Source organism: Lithobates pipiens, unplaced genomic scaffold, assembly GCF_037356315.1.
Source record: "Lithobates pipiens isolate NorthernLeopardFrog02 unplaced genomic scaffold, aLitPip1_a1.2 Scaffold_8, whole genome shotgun sequence".
Taxonomy (NCBI): Eukaryota; Metazoa; Chordata; class Amphibia; order Anura; family Ranidae; genus Lithobates; species Lithobates pipiens.
Window position 1 is genome coordinate 506,933,735 of NW_027507903.1, and position 21,619 is coordinate 506,955,353.

General features: G+C 41.3%; 1 protein-coding gene across 5 annotated transcripts in view; it reads left to right on the plus strand.

Moving 5' to 3' along the window:
* FGD4 (FYVE, RhoGEF and PH domain containing 4) overlaps positions 1 to 21,619 on the plus strand; it is a 279,090-nt gene that overhangs the window by 166,568 nt on the left and 90,903 nt on the right. The window contains exon 1 of one of the 5 annotated variants that reach the window (XM_077469317.1): positions 2,271 to 2,492. The exons of the other annotated variants lie outside the window; for them this stretch is intronic. Within the exon in view, the coding sequence (XP_077325443.1) occupies positions 2,462 to 2,492 (31 nt within the window). The 5' untranslated portion in view covers positions 2,271 to 2,461. Of the gene's footprint in view, positions 1 to 2,270; positions 2,493 to 21,619 lie in introns of those variants that run through there. 5 annotated transcript variants of the gene reach the window in all.

The window sequence follows — 21,619 nt, forward strand, 5'->3', positions numbered from 1 at the left end:
TACCCCTCTTAAGCAAATCCCCAGCTCATTGGATCCCTCGTTCAGCAGGTCTCCAGCTTATTAGTACCCTCATTCAGCAGATCTCCTACTCCGTGGTACTCCCAGCTCTGTTGACGCCCCACTCAGTAGTAACCCCCAGTTCTGCTGATCCCCTGCCCAGTAGTAGCCCCCAGCTCTGCTGATTGTCTGGTTTGCTGGTCCTCCTCTTTAGTCCCTCACCTCCCGCTATATTACTCTCACTCTGTGCACCACGTGTGACATTGCTAGTATCTCCTGCCCCATTCCCCCAGCTCTGCTCAGTGTTCACTCTCCAGCTCTGCTCACCTTCCACTATAACGTTCCCATGTTGCACACCATGTGTGCGGTCTGCTAGTAACTTCACTGCAGGGGCTTTGACTGGCATTCAGAGTGCTTTAAAAAAGTGTAAAAGATTTATATAGATGGGGTTTGAGCAAAAAATAAAATGGTACCACATCCCAAACAGTAAATATTTTAAGATATAGGGAAGAAACAAACAGGGGACTGGAGGGTAACCAACCCCCGGGACTTTTAAGACGGTACCCAATGTCACAAACAGAGAATAAAATCGATATAGTTTTATTGAAAATACAAATATATAAAACATTTCCAGAAAAGGGAAAAATTTATAAATATACGTAGCAAGTCTTAACATACAAGAACTGGTGCAGAATCATACGGAACTACACATGTTACCGAATTTGTACATTATATATGCTGCATTTTTCTCGCTACATGTGTCGCTCTTCTGAGCTTCTTCAGGACATTGCAGCGTGCACAGTTATACAGAAAAACTGAAAAATATACAAAAATAATCAATAAATGTAATTATTAAATGCATCCCAAAGAATTTGAAACACATATAGGTCTGTTCAACTACAGTATCTGCTCTAGTCTCAGTTGGTCAAGGCAGATACATTCCTTATCGAATGAAATTTTCAAAGCAAGGACATTATTGCAAAAAAACAAGAAGTAGATACAAGTTAATAAGTCCTAAGATTAAATATACATAAACTTTAGTATTGTGAACAAAACCAGATAGTAACAAAACTATCCAATTTGGAGATTTCAATTAAGTTTTACAAAATGGCCGCCTTACCCATTGAGTCTTTAAAGGGGTTGTAAAGGTAAATGTTTTTTCACCTTAATGCATTCTATGCATTAAGGTGAAAAAACATCTGACACTGCCGGCGCTCCCAGTCCCCCCGTTTTACTTACCTGACCCCTCGAAAATCCTGCGCTCGCCCCCGCCGTCCTCTTCGCTGCTCAGCCTGGCCGCTGATTGGCTGAAGTGGATGGATTGAAAGCAGCGCAGCCATTGGCTCGCGCTGCTGTCAATCACATCCAATGACGCAGCGCGCCGGGGGCGGGGCCTTGTGATACAGCGAGCGACTATAGCCGCCGGCTGTATCACGGGAGCGCGCCCGCAGGTGCTTCTCACCAATGCGAGGGAGCTCGCATGAACGTGAGAAGCACCTGTGGGAAGAAGCAGAGACAGCCGCCGAGGGACCCCAGAAGAGCAGGTTCGGGGCCACTCTGTGCAAAATGAGTGGCACAGTGGAGGTAAGTATAACATGTTTGTTATTTTAAAAAAATAAAAAATTTGACTTTACAATCCCTTTAAATTCATACTTTTCAGGGAAATAATTAGATCAAATGTTGATAAGTGAAGAAGGTCACAGTATAAACATAAGATATAATATGTATATTACCCGCATGGAGATCCACAGGTGTTCTGGGCATTCTAATGCAGGCAGTGCCATTGCTGTCAGTTGGGGGGCAGAAACACCCTTGCCCATGTATGGCCTGAACATCCCCGCACCTGTACAGATGTCAGATTGGAAGCAGCAGCTGTTTGTGTGGCCATTGGGTCTCACTTGACAGCAATGGGACCGTCTGCATGGGGATACACAGAACATCTGTGCGTCCCTGTATGGGTAAACATGGCCATCTATGGGCGTACGATTATATATGTCCCATGTGAAAGAGGCCTTAGATGTTATATTTAACCTTTATACAGGACAGTTTTGTGCAAAAACTGCTGGTGTATAGCCACCATAAACACATCTGGATAACTATCAACTAGACCACAGAAAAAGGCATGCATGCTGGGACTTATAGTGCATCAAAGCCGCATTTGGCCTGGGAAAAGAATTGTTTGTGTGTTTTGTTGATCTTTAAGCAGCAATAAACATCTCGGAGCAGTCAAAGTGTCATTGTGCAGTGAGAGCTGGCTGGAGGAGGAAATACAGTCTTTCCACTGGGCAGGGAGGGGTGTTCATTGTTTGCTGTACCGAGCGGACCCAGGCAGAATGTAAGGCACAGCCTCCACACGTCTGAAATCCGAGAAAACCGACAGCAGGAAGTTGGAATTGTGTCACTTTTACTTCTTTGCTTGTTTTTCCTCAACTTCTCCAAACGTCAGAGAGAGACGGTCTGAGAGATGAAGTCCAACTACGTGACAAGACCTTCAGGTAGGAGAAGTTACTGGTAGAGCAGAGAACTTCCACCTAGTGCTGGTTATGGAAGCCGGTGGCTTCCACCTCTGAGGGCAGGGAACTATTTTAGCCTTTAGTAGTGTTAGTATTGGACCTTTGCTGCAGGAGAAAAGAATTGGGGAAGCCCAGAATAACCGCGGTCGTCCTGGTCGTTTCATGTCTCTTATGTGTCCAAGGTGAAGGTTTGGAGATAAGGAGATTATGTGCAACTTGGGGCAGGTGTTTCCTCTATCATAGTGAACAGGTAAGGGGGTCCCTTGGCTCCCTTTTATCTGATCCTTACAATGCATATTGAAATAACATAAAAACTATATTTAGAATAAAATCCCATCATGGTTTATCTAATTAATAAAAGGAAAAAAAATGAAAAAGGACTTATTTGACTTTCACCTATTGCATCCCGTCATCATCTTGTAATAAATAGAGCCTACAGAGCCAAATTATCTGTGATCGGTCTCAACAAAAATATCACGCATGACCTTCAAGTGTCTGAAGTTTCTATTCTAGAAGAGGAGGAACAAAATAAGACAGTCTAGGAATAAACCCCATTCGTTTTAAGCTGGAAACCACATTTTTAAAAGGAATCTGATTATTACATTTCCTTATCGAAATAAGGGATCTCGTTTTTTTTTCCCACAGTCTGATGGGATATCCACTAAATTTACTTAACGGAAACCACAAGACCTGCAGTGGGATGGGGAAGACTGAGAACTGGGGGCATGGTTTGAGAGTAAAACTTTTTTTTTTTTTTCCTTACATATACAAAATGATGTGACTGGGCTCAGGTGATGCACATTGATTAAACAAATACTACTACTGTACATAAGTTGTACCGATTTATCTGTAGTGTTCGCTACATCTGTCTAAAGTCAAGAATTTTTAAAGCTTGTCTGAGCTATCAAAAAAAGGGGTTGGAGAGCTGATTGGAGGGAATGGACACACCTTCCACCACACAGCACACCGGAGCGGAGCCGAGGCTGTCAATCAGCTGGAGATCCCTCCTCTGTCACCTTTTTTCTCTTGGTGTCAGGAGTACTTGTCAGAAGTGACCCATGCTGATAGCAGAGGAATGGGGCAGCAGACAGAAATGACACTTGGTGCTCTAGTCTTGAGACAAGTACATGGAAGAGGATATATGCTTTTTTCGATGTCTAAAGTTTACAATTGCTCTAGTAACTTTTTTTTTTTTTTTCTTTTTTCATTTTTTTTTTTTCTTATTCCATTTGAACAAGTAAGGGGAACAAAACACAACCTTTACTGGCTCAAATAGATAGCGTAAGGAATGTTTATCTTCTCCCAAATTATATTTTACTTCTTGTTATAGTGGTGTTTGAAACCCTGTCTGGCTGCTACCTGTTTTTCCCAGTAAGAGATTCACCCTCTTAGTTTTTCCTGGGGACCATTGTCACTGGGAGAGAAATTGATTGGATATTAAATCTCTTCAGTTGACGTTAGAACAGGAGAACTATCTAAGAGGGTATTTTTCTGCAGCACACTGGATAGTACTGCCTGTCAACGCACTGCAGAGCAACACACCGCAGTGCTGTGCGTAGACATGGCTGAAGAGTCACTGAGCTCACACTGACAGCTTTCTGCACAGTAAAACGCAAACAAAAAAATGTGAACCAGTCCTTAACTAAACGTTTACAAGCAAAGTATACCTGTAAAAGCCTTTGTTGCCCATGCTAGCAAACATTCCAAGCCTCATCTAAACCTGACTGATTAAAGTGCTTTCGTTTTATGTTAAAGGCATGGCTTTTTTCAGCGGGAATGTGGGGAATGCAGTTCTAGCACCTCCAAGACTAAATGTATATAATGGCAAGGTGTGCTGGAGTGTCCGTTGATGCTAGCTGCTGGGGGGATCTATTGTCACTGGGGGGGATTTATTGTTGAGGGCAGGGTCTATTATTGCTGGAGGGGGGTGTCTTATATTACTTTAGTGCCCGTTCACACAGGGGCGACGCGACTTGCAGCGCGACTCACAGACGCGACCTGCACACAACTTCAGCGGCGACTTGCAAAATGACTTCTGTATAGAAGTCAATACAAGTCGCCTGAAGTCGCCCCAAAAATAGTACAGGAACCTTTTTCTAAGTCGGAGCGACTTGAGTCGCTCCTATTAGAACGGTTCCATAGTACAGAACGGAGCGCGACTTGTCAGGCGGCTAAGTCACCTGACAAGTCGCGGTAGTGTGAACGGGCACTAAGGGTAACTCGTAGCTGGGAATAATCTACTGTTGAGAGCGAGAGGTATATTGCTTGCTGCTAGAAGATCTGTTGTTGCTGTAGGTCTGTCTGTTCCTGGAGTGGATTTATTGTTGCTATGGGAGAGTGATTGTTGCTCGCTGCAGGATGGTCTATTAATGCTGGCTGTTGGAAGATCTATTGTTGATGGAAGTATATTGTTCCTGTGGAGGATCATTTTTTATGGGGGGGGACTATTGTTGCTGAGGGGGGGCTAGTTTAATTTTCTTGTTATGAACATATTCTATTTAAATTACTGAGCACCGCAAAATTATATATTTCTCTTTTTTTTTTTTTTAAAGGGTGGTAATGGGGGGCCAGGGGACCATACTTGGAGGTGGGAGTGGGGGTGTACCACTACCTGTACCTGTTCTCTCAGGAAAAAAATCCCTGGTTTATAGGTGATTGTTCATAGCAGGCTGAGGTCGCATTCATACCTTGTTCCTGGAAATGAGCAAAAAACTCAATTAAATGGGCTGCCCTGTGCTGTTGTGCAACAAGCACACAAAAAAGCAACGGGTTGCGAAGGTGTGAATGCAACCTAAATCCCTTGCTAACACAATCTCCCAAGTAGGGCCAACCTATATAAAAACAAGCTTTCCTTGTAGTTTTCTCACCTGTAGACTGGGCACCTCGTTTTTGTTCTAATATCCTGCTTGATTCTTCATGTTGGGCTGTTTAAGCTGCAGAAATGTTCCTAGACAAAAATATTACATAAAATCGGTGAGCTCTTTTCCTGAAATACAGGTTGTTGTGTACAAAAGCAATAATATTCTCATTCACAAATATGTAGATGTTCTGTAAAGTTGACAGCGTTTGGATTGAATGGTATTTGGGTGACATTTGTTGTGTTTTTTTAACAGTAGCTGTCCTCACGCAGATTGGTTCAGGCAGTCTGGATCAGCAGTACTTACAGATCGACCCCAGGGCATATAATCAAAGATATGGCATGCGCCGTATATATTCGGCATCTATCTCCTAAACCGTGTAGGTTTAGGAGATATTTCTTGGACCTACAGGTAAGCCTTAATCTAGGTTTACCTGTAGGTCAAAGTTGGTTGTAAGGGTTTACAACCACTTTAAAACAGCATATCGCACTGATATAGAACACAGCGAACTGTCCTCTCACCACCAGCCAAGTATGTTCAATGCACAAGTATCCTGATTGGTTGGATGAGTCCCGGGAGACAGTCTGTGTGTTCCTAGACAACGTCGTGTGGCCACGCACTGATGCGTTTCATCATTCCGTCTTCACAGGGCGTGGCCATAGGATCTCAACGCTCGCTTAAAAAAACGAGAGGGCGGGCCTGAGCATAAGTCTAAGACCCCGCGTCATGCAAAACAGACCGCCCCTCTCATTCATAACTCTGCATGAAGCGAAATAAAGGACGTGTAATGCGTACTCACGCTACACTTATTGCTGTGCAATCGCAGTCAGCGCGAGACACTCCGTCATGCAGAGCACACTACCCCTCTCGTTCTCTACTCAATATTGAGCAGCTTAATGATCCGCAGTGTGTACCCATACTTACGATCGCTAGCACGCAATCGTAGTGCAGCACAATGATTGCAGAACCCATTTCACCGATCAATATGATTAAGGGGTTTCATAAACATACTAATAAATACAACTAAGTACAGCCTTTATTTAGATATATCTCTATCTTATCTCGTTTTTTACCAACTAAGCTGATACAAAGGCTGATACTTAAATTATATTTCTTTAAACTTCAGAGGTGAAACTATATAAAATACATAAAATATAAATTCAATTTCAGCAAAGGAGGCATTATATATACACAATTAGTTTTCTTTGAAAAAAAGCACAATATACCCATCCTAAATGGACCATATTAATTTCTCACAAAAAAAAAAAAAAACCTTATTATCAATCACTTATGAAAAAATTTACATCCAACTCAATGTTTAAACCATTAGAACTGAGCGTATTGGTCAAATATATCCACTCTGTTTCACGGCGTGATATTTTTCTAACCATATTGGCACCTTGCCATCTAGGGTATAGTCTATCTATTCCCCAGAACTTTAGACCCAAAGGATTTCTATTATGTTTTTCCCTAAAGTGTAACAAGACACTATGTTCCTTATAACCTATAATGATGTTATAAATATGCTCAGATATTCTTTTGACCAATGTGCATTTTAATTTACAAAAAAACGATAACTTGCCTTTCCAAGAACTTAAAGCACTGGTCTGTATTAGATTTTAATTGGCTTCAGTGATCGTTTTTATCTCCAAACAGGAATGTTGGAAAATTCTCATTCACTCCAATCTGCTGCAGCATTGATCAGTATATTCTGACAGTGGAGGTGTCCCCGCTATCAGAATACAGATAGGGCATTTTGGAGGATACCTCCATCCTCCTCAATGGTGTAAATGGGGGAATCCATTGTTTGTTTTTTATCAGCGTTCTGGCTGAGTTAAAAAAAAAAAGAGAGATTCATCTTGGGCCCCAGCATTATGCAAGGTACTGGGAGAAACGGAATCAAGATTTTATTTTTGTATTTGGAGCAAGAAGCTGGGTGGGTTCCTAGTTCTCAAAATGTGGTTGATTTACTAAAAGTGATGAGTGCAAAATCTGGTGCAGTTCTGCATGGGAACCAATCAGCTTCCAGTTTTTTTGTCAAAGCTTCATTGAACAAGCTACAGTGCACAGCTGGACCAGATTTTGCATTCTTTTTAGTTTTAGTAAATTAACCCCATTGTGCCATCGCCGACAGCTCTCTGGAGGTTATTTACAAAAGGCAAATCCACTTTGCACTCGCAGTGCGAACTGTGAAAGGTACAGGAATCAGATCGCATGGATGTGAACACCCATGCAATCCGAGTCCAGTGCAGACCAAAAAAAGGGTCCTGTACCATTTTGGTCAAAATGCGATGTGAATTCAGCCATACAAACTGTATGGCTGAATTTGCAATGCACACAGGTATCGCATGTGATCTGCACAGCAATGCAGTGTGAATCACATGCAGAGTCTGCGTTCCCACCAGTGTGAACCCAGCCTGACAGGATCCACTCTGATTCAGAATCCTGATCATGTGATCAGAGACAGCCAATCAGAATGATCACATGGGTTAATTTACAAACAAGTCCTCCAGGTGAAATGTCATTTTGCCTTATACAAAGAGAGGCATCTGTGATGGCAGCAAACGGCAGGCTGTAGAATTTCAACTAAATTACTAAAACAAGAAATGCATTTCAATAGTTATTTGAGGCTTGCTCACACCAGATGCCAGTGGGTGCATTGTAGCCTCCCTGGCAGTATTCCCAAGTCTGGCTCGGGTGAGATCTAATAGCCTTTAGCGGTATTCCTGAGCCAGACTCTGTATCGCATCGCTGGATCCATGGAGGGGGTTACTTTTCTTGTCCCCTGGATCCAGCGATGTCTCCCCGCTGTGATCAGCGAGCCGCCATGTCTCGCTCGATCTGTGACAGTGCCGAGCTCCGTTCCCTGCGAGCATTGCGAGGAGTTCGGCGCCAAATTCAAAAAGTAAAAAACACAGTATAGCTACAGTATACTGTAATCTTACAGATTACATTACTGTATCAAATAATTACACATCCCCTTTGTCCCTAGTGGTTTGCCCAGTGTCCTACATGCATTTCTATATTATAAATACTGTTCTTTATGCCAGGAAACAGGAGATTGTCCATAGCAACCAAAAAATGTCCCTTTACATCAAAAGTGGTTATAGACCAGCTAGAAAACAGCCATAATAAATTCGCTCGCAGAATTCAGCGATAGTAATTTGTGGGGAAATTCGTCATCAAACACTAAAAGTAATGACAGCGACAATTCTGCAACTCAGCATATTTCAGTTTTTTGATTTGATTACATTATTGAATCATTTTTATTATTATTATATTATTATTTGTTATAATTATTTATAGTTATTTATTTTATTATATACATATTATTTTATATATATATATATATATATATATATATATATATATATATATATATATATATATATATATATATATATATATATATATATATATATATATATATATATATATATATATATATATATATATAATATTTATATATATATATATATATATATATATATATAATATTTATATATATATAAATATATATATATAATATTTATATATATATATATATATATTTTTTTTTTTTATTTTTTTTTTTTATTATAATTTATGATTTTATATTTTCAGATTTTATCATACCCGGGATGTCTATTAGACTCTTGTTTGGATGGATTTAAGTGAATTATTTCTAAGAATTACAGGCCTATAATATAAAACGCCAAATTTCCATGCAAAATAATGGTACTGCATTCAGCACCTAAAATCTGTAATAATCATACCGCCAGGGAGGTTAAAATGCATGTACAGTAAAATGTTTTCTAATCTCCCTAGTTCACACCAATGCATTCCGTTTCAGTGCTTTCATGCAATTTTTTATTTTTTTTTTGCAGCAGAACATGCACAAACGTGTGATAAATGTATGCATATGAAATTCAGATTTTTGAAGTGAAGGGGAAAAAAAAAAGTATGCGAACAGAATGATGCAAGTGGGTGGAAATAGGCACATAGTCTATGCGGATGTCAGGACCTAAACTACATACTGTATTGCCACTTCTCTGTCCGCAAGGAAAAAATGTAAAACAAAAATTGTGTATATTTTAGTAAATAAAGTACATTTTTCATTTTAAAACCATATACAGCATCAGTACCAACTGGAATGGTTTCCATAGATTTTGATTCAGGGCTTCTCTGTTAGTGTTTGCCGACAGTGAGCAAAGGTTAGACAATGTTTCTAATTTTCCTGTTGTATTCTGCAATTGAAATGTTAGATGCTGAATTATTAATGCGCAGACCTGAGATGTCTAGAAGACAATATAAAAAATAAAAAACTCTTTAAAAAATCTGTTTTGTAAGGCTAATGTTTATCTGGAGTCATTTTCAACAGCTGCTGCCTGGTAATATCATGCAAATATTGGTTGTGGCTTATTAAATTAGGGAAAGAGCTATGTACAGAATGAAGATCTTTCAATTTCAGCAAAATAGTCAGAATAATGAAAGTTGAATTTTGGTTTATGTTGGTCACAGCAGGTTGTATAGCCAATACTGGCCTGTATATAGCCATTCATTACCAAGCCTTTATTTTTCTGAAGTCTGGAGGAAAGAAGGGAAAGGGGGAACATAATTGAAACCTTTACTATCTTCTCGCCAAGCCTATAGCAAAATGATGGCCGGGCTGTGGCTCTCCATTCTGGCTGTCCGTCATAGGACGTCCTTCAGAACAAGTTGCTTGTGCGTGCCCGGCGTGCGTGTAGTGCGGCGATCGCTAGTGCGGTGTGCCACTCTGACAAACTTCATCTCCGATCGCAGTAAAGAACCTATGATGTAAGCTCTGTACCATGTGATTAGCTGTGTCCAATCATAGCTGATTACAGCGTAACTAGGATGTCCTGGTTATCAGCATTCCTCTCCTCACGCTGCCCGATAAGTGGCTCTGCTGCCGGGGGTTCTGCATTTCAGTGCAGTGATTATCAGTGCGGCCCCATCAGTGATACCCACCAGTGGTGCCCATCAGTGATGCCAGTCTGTGCCGCCTATCAATGCCCATCAGAGTGGCCTCATCAGTGCCCATCAGTGAAGGAGAAAACTTATTTAATAAATGTTATAACCAAAACAAAGAACTTTTTTTTTTTTTTTTTTTCGCCAAATTTTTTTTAGTGTACATCTGTTTAGCAAGAAATGAAAAGCCCAGTGGTGATTAAATACCACCAAAAGAAAGCTCTATTTGTCTCCAAAAAAATTGTAAAAATTTTGTTTTGGGTACAGCGTTGCATGACTGCGCAATTGTCATTCAAAGTGCGAAAGCACTGAAACCTGAAAATTGGTGAAAGTACCCTGTATTGAAGTGGTTAAATACATCAAGGGGGTGAATGTTTAGGAGGTCAATTTTTTTGAATATGAAATCAAAATCAAGTACATGGGGACATGGCCTCAAAATAATTGTAGGAAAGATAAAAAATCTTAGAAAGTATGATTTTACTGAAAGGGTAGTTGATGCTTGGAATAAAATTTCAGCAGAGATAGTGACAGTAACTGGCTCTCCCATCCTGGGTGGGCGTCATATAACGTCCTCCCGTTCCAGGCTGTCTAGGGGGCGCGCACAGGACCTGGTGCGTGTGCCAGCGGCGTCGCGCGAGACACGTTGCATGTGCGCGGCGGCCGCGATGTCTGCCGGGCACCCGCGATTGCCCGGGAACACAGCAGGACTGTGGATCTGTGTATGTGAACGCACAGATCCACATCCTGCCAGAGGAGAGGAGACCCATGGTGTGTTCCCAGTACAGAGGAACACCGATCGGTCTCCTCCCCTTGTGAGTCCCCTCCCCCCACAGTTAGAATCACTCCCAGGGAACATAATTAAACCCTGCAGCGCCCCCTAGTGTCAACCCCTTCCCTGCCGGTCACATTTACACAGTAATTGGTGCAATTTTATAGCACCGATCGCTCTGTAAATGTGAATGATCCCAAAAATGTGTCAAAAAGTGTCCGATATGTCCATCACAATGTCGCAGTCAGGAAAAAAAATCGCACATCGCCGCCATTACTAGTAAAAAAAAATATATATATATAAATCTATCCCCTATTTTGTAGATGCTATAATTTTAGTGCAAACCAATCTATATAATCAATCTTATTGCGACTTTTCTTTTTTTTTTTTTTTTTTTTTTTTACTAAAAATATGTAGAAGAATACGTATCGGCCTAAACTGAAAAAATAAATAAATAAATGGGATATTTATTATAGCAAAAAGTAAAAAATATTGTGTTTTCTTTTTCAAAATTGTCGCTTTTCTTTTGTTTATAGCGCAAAAAAGAAAAACCGCAGAGGTGATCAAATACCACCAAAAGAAAGCTCTATTTTTGGAAAAAAAAGTCAATTTTGTTTGGGTGCAACGTCGCATGACTGCGCAATTGTCAGTTAAAGCGACGCAGTGCCGAATGTGGGTTTGCTTACATTTCTTTTAAAGTGGTTGTAAAGCCTTTAGGGTTTTTTGTTTTTTCCGTAATGCATTCTATGCATTAAGGTAAAAAACCTTTTGTGCAACATATGTTTCCCCTCACCCCCCCCTTATACTTGAGCTTGATCCCGATCCAGCAGTGTGCGTGAGAGTAGCTGCTCTCCCGACTCTGTCCCATCTTGCTGCACATATTGATAACAGCGGGAGCCATTGGCAATCGTATTCTGTGATGAGGGAGCAGAGGGCAGGGCAAAGCTAACCAGTCTGTGTCAATAGACTCAGACAAGGCGGCTCGAAAATAAGCCCGCATGAGTGCCCCATAGTAAGTGTCTTTCTATGGAGGCACCCACTGAAGGGGAGGAACCAGGAAAGCCGTTGGGGACCCCTAAATAAAAAAATAAAAAAGGATCGGGGCTCTTTTTTGCATTTTAAATGCATTTTTCTCCTCGCTTCCAGGAACATGCAAAGGGCATTTGGCACTGTATGTACAATGTGCTGACACGCATCACCATGTGTTTCATTGTGCTGAAAAAAGAGGTTGCTCCACTTTTTTTTTTTTTTTTCCCCACCATCACATATCACCACATGATCAGTACCAGTGTAAACCACTCCCATTCACATACAGTACCTTCATTTTTACAGGTCCTTATGTTGGCGTTCATTGAAAAAATGTTCCGTAGAAGAGTGAAGGCTTAGCCAATGCACCAAAGGTGGCATCTTGCTTCGTTACATGACCATCCTGTGTCTAGTTGATGTGTAGTTGGGTCTGACCAGTCGGCATCTCAGCTTGCACAGTAAGGGCTCATGCACACTGAACTCAAAGAAAAGGTGCTTTTACAGGCATTTAAACTTTTATTTCAGCTTAAAGAGCTTGTGCTTTTTTGTACTCTTGTCCCCTTTTTTTTCGTGAGCTTCTTCAGGCTCCTCTGAGCTTTTTTGAGCATAAGCGTTTTTGTTTTTTTTGCCTCCTAGATAGTATTTTCTTGAACACTGTATAAACAAAACCAAAAGCTGAAATAAACATTTTTGCATGTTTTCGAGCTTCTTTAAGCTTTTTGGGGCACTAGCTCCTCTCAAAAACACGAGTTTGGTGGGGTGTTTTCTGCCTGAAAAAAACAAAGTGTGCATAGACACATTGGCTAACATGGAAGGGAGTTTCTAGGCAGAAAAAATGAGAGCTCAAAAGAGCTTAAAAGCCTGTAGGAGCAGCTTCTTTGAGCTGCAGTGTGCATGAGTCCTAATGATTTGCCATTGGCAGAATAGACTCATGTAATGACTTTGTATTGGCTTTATAACTGGGCACCAGAGGGATGTGGCATTTCTCTTATTGTAGAGAGAGGTGTGTCACCTTATATTACAGTACAGAGGGTGAACATAAGTATGGATGTGCCATCAATATTGACTTTATTTCCCCTTCTAAGGCAATGTGTAGTCTTTTCGGGGGTTTTCTTTTTGTGAAAAAAATAAAATAAATTTTATTGAAGACAATGAAGTTGAGTTTACAATACAGTACAGTCAACATATCATTTGAAATGGTTTCCATGAGTAGACGGTACAATAAGGCGATACATGTTATTACCGACCAATAAGACATGGTATGGATAACTGATAAAGTCATTTTGGTGGTCGTTTTACTCGCAGATCTATTAATCCTGCATTGATATAAAACAAAAAAAGTGAAGAATTTGTTCCGGAGCCAACCAATTCAGCTAATGGTAGTACCACTGAGACCAATATCAATAGGTCTGACAGTGTAGTATTGATGCTGGTAGGGTCAGATGGATCCTAATGGATAGTGATGGGGTCTTTTCAGTGGTTTTTAGATAAACGGGAAAAAGATCAGCCTGTATGTGTACATATCTATCATTTTTAAAAGTTTTGTTACAATGTATAATTTTATATCTTCAGATGGACTTTTCTATCTGTTCATTACATACTCAGACTCCTGCTTTCTGCTTTGCAGTGTTATATAATGGTAGACTGCTCCTCCTCGCAATGCACGCAGGTCTGTGTCTGAGCTAATGCACTGATAACAATGCACTACCTGCATGTCTGATTTCTTGACAGAGGGAGTAATGTTAGCCATACATGCATAGCGTTCTCCATCCATGCTTTACAGCATGGATTGGGAAATCTCCCATAGTTACTATTGTATTCAGACAGCTGCAGTGTCTGTGACTGCGGGCTAAGCAAGAGAAAATCAATAGATTCCTCCATCCATACTGAACATTGTGACTGGAGAAATTTGCACGGCCAGCTGTATCTCATTGGAAGAAGTCCACTGGTCTGCTGAAAATTTTCCACCCATCTCCTTCAATTTTTCAATTGAAGTTTGTTGAGTGAGAGGTGCTAATAGGAATGGAGTTGGGTGGTCCATTCACAGGAATGCAATGAACTTTGGGCCTTGCTTGAACAGCTTAACTGTACTGAGAAATCCCAGATCATGTATGCAGTATGTACGGTAAACAGGGGAGGACTGACAACTCATGGGGCCCCGGGCAATAGGAGATTATGGGGCCCCCAGGCAATCAGATTATGGGGCCACACAGTATATACACACACACACACACAGTATACAATCACACAGTATACACAGACATGTTTCTATTGGCTGAGAAGGTACTGGAGAGGTGGGACAGCTATAATCTCTGGATTTTTAGACCAAAAGGATGTCGGTAAGGGACATTTCAGAGACAGATGTAAAAAAACACAGATTTTACATACTGTCTCTGGTTTTACTGAGGCTGGCAACCCCTAGTGGCCCAGGGCCCTTGGGCAGCGCCCGAGTTGCCAATTGGTCAGTCCGCCCTTGACGGTAAATCAATACTTCCTGTGCCCTCTGATTATATTATTGGTTAAATTGTTCCCAGTTATTTCTGAGGACTAAAGTGACCCCCCCCCCCCCCCCCCCAATGTTAGAGAAGAGGAGAGCAGGAGGTGTACTAGAGTCTCATCCTTTGGTAAAAAAAACTTCTCCTCCTATAGAGTACAATGCACTTTGTGAGCATAGGAAAGGAAGTGCATTACTGGCAGGATCAGCAGGGGAAAATAAAAACAATGCAGCCACCACATCTAAGGACTGGTAAGCTTTATATTAATACATATTTTTGTTCTCCAGTTTAGATGACCTTTAAAGTGGTTGTAAACTCTGTTACACCACTTGTACCTACAGGTAAGCATATAATAAGGTCTACCTGTAGGTACTGTAAATATCTCCGAAACTTGGACGGTTTAGAAGATATTCACTGTCAACGTCATCGGCGCATGCGCACTGAAGAAGCGTCCCACTGGTGCCGTTTCTTCAGGGTTCGTGCCGTGACCGGCGGCTCTGGCCAATCACAGTGCCGGAGCCCTCGAACCTGGAAGTAACGCCAGTGAAAGATGTCTGCTGTGGGAGCGGAGTGCAGGTGGGACTGCAGGGCATTGTTCTAAGGTAATTATTTCCTAATGAGCTAGTATGCGATGCATACTAGCTTATTATGCCTTTGTCTTGCAGGTTTTTCTTTTCTTTAAGACTTGTGTTTTTTTTTAAATAGCAAAAATGTCATACTTGCCTGTTCTGCACAATGGTTTTGCACAGAGCAGCCTGGTTCCTCATCTTTTCCTCTTGCTGTAGGGTCACCCAAGCAGGCTCACTCCTGAGCCCCTGCCCTGTGTGCCCATTCGCACACACAGCCGCAGCTTGGCCCAGCCCCCTCTCTTTCCTCATTGGCTACCTGGCTGTGATTGACAGCAGCCTCAGACGATGAGGAGTGAGAGTCCCTGGAGAGCTGAGGCTCCCATGCACATCGATGGATCGCAATAGGGCTCAGGTATGGGGGGGGGGGTCTGCTGCACAAAGGTTTTAGGGATAAGTTAGGGCAGTGGTTCTCAACCTCAGTCCTCAAGTACCTCCAACAGGCCATGTTTTCAGGTTTTCCTTTATCTTGCACAGGTGCTTTAAGTCAATGGCTTGGTATTTTGGACAGCTATTTTATCTACAAGACATTCCTAAAAAATGGCCTGTTGGGGGTACTTGAGGACTAAGGTTGAGAACCACTGGGTTAGGGGACAAGTGCTGGGTAAGATAGTTTGGAATCCAAGTTACATTTTGGCATTGTCGAGTCGTAGCTTAAGGCTGGCCATACAGTTGTTTTCGGAACAATCGTTTGATTTTCTAATGGTTACTGGGGTAAAATCGCCAATTGTTTTCAACCATAGTGACAAGGTAAATTGAAAGAGAAGGACAGATTGTGCTTGAATAACACAATTCTAATTTGAATTTGGGGTATAAAGGTAATTTTTCTTCAGTAATGAAAGATCCATTGTTTGGCGCTGTCACATTTCTGACCTACTTAGCAGGAAGAACAGAAATGTTTTAAACGGTTTCTGGTCTACAGTACGTGAAGAGCATCTCTTTATATGTTTGTGTCTTTAGCAAACTGACTTCAAAGTGATTATATTTAGCTGCTAAAACATTTTCCTAGTCCAGCTGTGCAGGAAACTCCGATCTTATATAGTGACCCTACCGACGCAAGTCAGCGAGCTGTGCATGGATGAGATTACTGCACTGTGTATTCTGCCCATTCAACACCATCACATCTTCAGAACCAAAAGATAAAATAGAGACGTTTCTCTAAAGGGAATGGGAAGCTGCTGTTTAGCTGGAATGCTATATTTTCCCTGACGCTAGCGCTTCTTGTACACTTTATATGTAGTTGTCTTGCTAATGGGAATTTAGCATGCTGTGCTCCTCTGATGCACCTCTGTGCAAAAGAAGATATAAGCATTTTTCCTCTTTAGGAATTTAATGAGCACAGTGAATGTCAGTGGTGTGTAGTAAGCCCCGATCTGTCAGATTGTTTTACAGGACAATCAGAAAAGTGAACGGTGATGGCTTGAATTTTGATTGATTGCTGCTGGATCTGCTGAAATTCAAGCCATGGGTGGCCTTGTTAGTACCACCTAGTTAGGCAGAAGCCAATTTAAAAACAAAGGAGGAAAATTATCATTTGAACAGTGACTGCGTTCTACCAGATGCAGTCACTGTTCAATTATTCAGACAACTTCAGCACACTGTTCTGAACACCATAGCCAGCCATGCAGATTCCTCCATCAATGCTAAATCTATTTTCCTTTCTATAACCTGCGGTCCGAACGAGAGAAATCTAAAAGCGTATGGCAGCCTAAGGCTGCCCATACATGGTTAAATTTTAGTCTTTATGGAAATCCAAGGAAATCTTTAGTCAGAATGTTTTGTTTTTTTTCTCCCATACATTGAGCCAACTAATGTCATTGGAAAACCCTTAACATGTATGTGTAGACTTCCTATTTCAATGGAATCCCAAACTTGAAAAGGTTTCATTACAATATGTACAAATTTTCCCCAAACAAAAACAACATTCACATTTAGGAATGTTGTTCATTTGAGAAAATTTGCCTTCCTGCGCCTTGAATGAATGATTTGTATAGCGCTGCAAACGCGAATTGGATCCCCTCAAGGCCCTTGGTCTGTCCTGTGTTGTCCTGCTTGTTAGAAGAGGTAGGTCTTGAATTTTTTTTCTGAAGGCCCGATGGTTTTCTTCCATGTGGATGTTCGTGGGTAGAGCGTTCCATAGCCATGGCCTTCAAAATTGTATCCTCACTATGGTTGAAATTGATCGTTGATTTGAAATCCCCTAAGAATTTTGAAATTGTTTGTTTTATGCAATTTGTTCAATTTGTTTAACAACATTTTACTGGTTTACGTTACTTGGTGGTACTATTGGTGGTTTTACTTTTAAGTCCAAACCTTTTGCTACAATGGTATGCAACCAGTATGAGCGATAGCCAACTAGGGTAGAAGGAAGGGATTTTATTGGCCAACAAAGTCCCTTGTATTAGGATTCTTCCCTCCCACCCTAGCTGGCAGTGTATTGCGCCCAGTGCAACCTCCCTTTAAACTCATACAAAAAATATGTTTGAAAAAAGTTAGTGGACCTTTCAGTAACATTACAAGTCTGCGTGATTTAATTCATGACATGTATTTTCTTCTACTCTAGCAGGTCTAAAAAACAATTCCTTCGCATCAGGACTCTCCCCTTCTATCCACCTGGATAATAATAATAATATCCATCACCAGCATTCTATCTTTTCTTTCTGTTCCTTTGTGTTTCCCTATAAAAAATTTAGTGATCTCATAAATATGTATATTGGCACTAAAACCAAACAAGGTATGTTTATAGACTATGCTCAATGCAATGCCTATTAAATTCGAAAAAAAAAAAAAACTTACTATGAAAAAGGTTACATTCCTTTTAAAGTGGAACTAAACGATGTGATACTTTCCCAACCTTCAACAGTCCAAGATTCTGCACTGGCACCTTTTACCCAACTTCCAAGTGCAGGGCTGTGGACATCTTCATTGACCGGGGCAGGATTATCACTCACTGTGTTCATTCATAATGGAAGCAGGTTTGTGAATGAACAGGAAACCGCTCAAACTCCTGATATTTCACCAAAGCCCCCCAATTGGTCTCCTTACTGTTTTTAGTAATAGTCTAGGTAATTTCTTTAAAAAAAGAAAAAAAGGCACTGAACCGCAGTGATCTTTGAATTTCATGTTCAGGTAGATTTTCACCTCTCTAAGGTTGCCTACCCCTGATTTACAGTATTTTGTCATCTCCGAACTGATATCTCTCTCCAGAAAGTATAGTGTGACACCTGATCAAAGATGGTTCTGTCCTTCTAGAGAAAATAGCAGAAGGCGGCATTGTCAAAGAAAGGACAGTGATCTCTGTAAAGCCCCATACACACGGTCGGACTTGTACAAACTTTTCCGTGGACTTTTGTACAAAGTGTGTTGTCCACAAGTTTGTATTGCATACACACGGTCGGACTTTTTGACAGCAAACACGAACGTAATGACGTCACAACGTACTGACGCCGCTTCAAAAGAGGACGTTCAATGACTCCAGCGCCACCTTTGGTCAACTTCTGTATTGTAGTCTGATCGTTTGCAATGGTTCTGAGCATGCGTGTTTGTACCTTGTACAAAAGTCCGATGCTTTTGCATACACACGGTCGGACTTTGCTCCATCGGACTTCTGTTGTCAAAAAGTTTGTCCGTTCGCAGAGCCAACAAAAGTCCGATGAAAACAGAAAAAGTTTGTCCGATGGAGCGTACACACAGTCGGATGTTGCTCCAAAACAGCTAATTTGCATGTTTGTTGTCAAAAAGTCCGACCGTGTGTACGGGCCTTTAGAGTTAATTCTTAGGATACATACATTGATCATGAAATGCAGCCAATGCTATATCCACTTTAAGGGTTAGGGTCAAGGGATATGGTAAAGAGTAACCTGTACTTTGTCCATTCTTTTTTTAATAGGTGTATAACGCATGCAATAGTTTTTTTTGTGTCCAATTTCATAGTCATAACTAGAGCTAGGAACAACCATACTGATTTTCATTCCTAAATGAAAGCACTATATACAAAAAGCAATTGATTGCCTTGACTAAGTAAAAAAATTCTACCACGATTTGCTCTTCGATTCCAGCTGCCCGAACAATTGTCTGAGGTGGAGTTTCTGGAATGTTTTCCTGATTCTTCATCCAGCCATCTGAACTGAAATGAACCTCTCGTTGAAGGCCAAGAACAAGTATTCACATGGGTAATTAAGACAAAAATTACACTGAATTGTCTCATCCTCATTAGGTTTAAAAATTTGTGAGGTCATAAATAATTCTGTTATCCATACTACCTGGCTGCTTTAAAGCTGCCAAAAGTGATGCGTATGCTTGGCCATTTTTTTTTGACAGCAGCTAGAGCTGTTATTTCCCATCATTGGAGATCTCCCCAGATACCAACCATAACTGAATGGGTGCTAGAATTGGATTCAACCATGGACTTAGGGCACCTTTTAACAGTAGAGCAAGACAGGTTAGATAACCATAATTACTACCTGGGACTCCTGGACCTTATTTCCCAATTCATGGGAGTTTCGAAGCATGTCATCCTCTTGAAAACTATTCTTTTTTTTTGGGGGCTATCGTGTGGGGAGATGAAGTCCCCTCCATGCCCTTTCTCTTATTCTCCATAATTTTCTCTCTCTCTCTCTCTCTCTCTCTCTCTCTCTCTCTCTCTCTCTCTCTCTCTCCCCCTCTCCCGTTGAAATACAAAAAGATAAGTGAACACAATGCACTCTGTATCTTCTGTTTTGTAGATGTAGGCTGTCACAGAAGTTGGTGGAGCCCCTGTATCACTAGGGGTGGCGGCTAACTAGCAGGCAGGATAAATGCCAGAGCAGTGTAAGTCCTTAGACAGGTGGCCAGAGCAAACGGCAGCAGAGTCAGATGGTCTGACATTTGGATGTTTTAGATCAGCCACGGACAAACTAATCTTAAACTGTTCCAGACAGGTAGACAGAGCACAGGCAATAGAGGTGACAGGCCAATGACATTGGCATAATCGCAGACTAGCAGTGTACAAACACAGTCCAAAAAATTCAGACCATGAACAGTCATACAGACCTCTATCCGGAGCATGAGCAGATAGACTAACCTATTAATCAGGCACAGAGTTAATGTCCAGCAGTCTACTTAAGTTTTCCTGATTAGGGTGGAGTGTGCTACAGAGCAGGCTGCAATGCTGTGTAACAACCAACAGGTGGTAAAGGCTCCAGGCTGTTTATTACACAAACAGCTGAAGTTATATGGAAATCATAATGCTACTCTTATTACATTCCAGGAGGTTACCTGGAGTAACTGAAAGTATGTTTAGGCATTTTATCATTTTAATGTCTATTGGATTTGGTGAGTGTAAATCCTAAGGGAAACACCATCATTGAGAATGTAAATAATTGCTTGCACATAAAGAAGAGATCCTTAACTGTGTTTGAAACACGTAAATACAGAAGACCAGATTAAAAAGTTGAATTTATTAAAAAGTGTTTTCTGCATGAATTTTTGAATGGTTATTTGCACGATTTCAGATTTTTTTTTCTTGCACTGCAGTTGCCATTTTAACCTGTGGCTTTGATTAAAAGAATACCTTGTGACCCTGCAATAAAGGTCCTTGTTCAGGAACTTCCTATGAAGTGAAAACTGTTATCCAAATGTGCTTCAGTATTGTCACTAGCTCCAGTCAACCCTGGAGGTAGTGCATGTAGACGGTGGCAAAAGAGGCTGGAGGAGATCTGCAACACTGCTAAAACAGGGTGTTTCAATATTTTTAACTTAAAGGAGAAGTTCAGCCTGTCCAGAGCTTTTTAGGCTGGGCTTCTCCTCTGGGTCACAGGAGTGCAATTTGTTTTGCACTCCTGTGACCCGTTTTCAGCAGAGTGTGGTCTGAAGTCCGCTCTCTGATGACGTCACTGCCCTCAGTCGAGTCAGCACGTCATCCCGACTTGCCAAGTCGGGATCCATCAGCTGCCTTGATTGATGGCAGTCTCAGCATCTCAGCGAGCCGATGAGATGGCCTCTCCCCGCCCCTCTGTTAGAATATTATTCCAAATTCATAATTCGGCACTTGTAGTATGTTCATGGCAAGCTTGCAAAACATATTTTGTTTTATGATTAGTCCTAATATAGTATGTATGAATGACCTTCATCAATTGATTTGATATACTAAGGGCCGGTGCACACAGCGATGCGCGGCGAGGCGTCTCCGACTTGCCTCGCTGCGACTTGCACGGACCTCAGCGGCGACTTGCAGAGGACTTCTGTATAGAAGTCAATGCAAGTCGCCCCCGAAGTCGCCCCAAAGTAGTACAGGAACCTTTTTTCTGAGTCGGAGCGACTCGAGTCGCTCCTCTCAGAACGGTTCCATTGTACAGAATGGGGGCGACTTGCGGGAGCGAGGCGA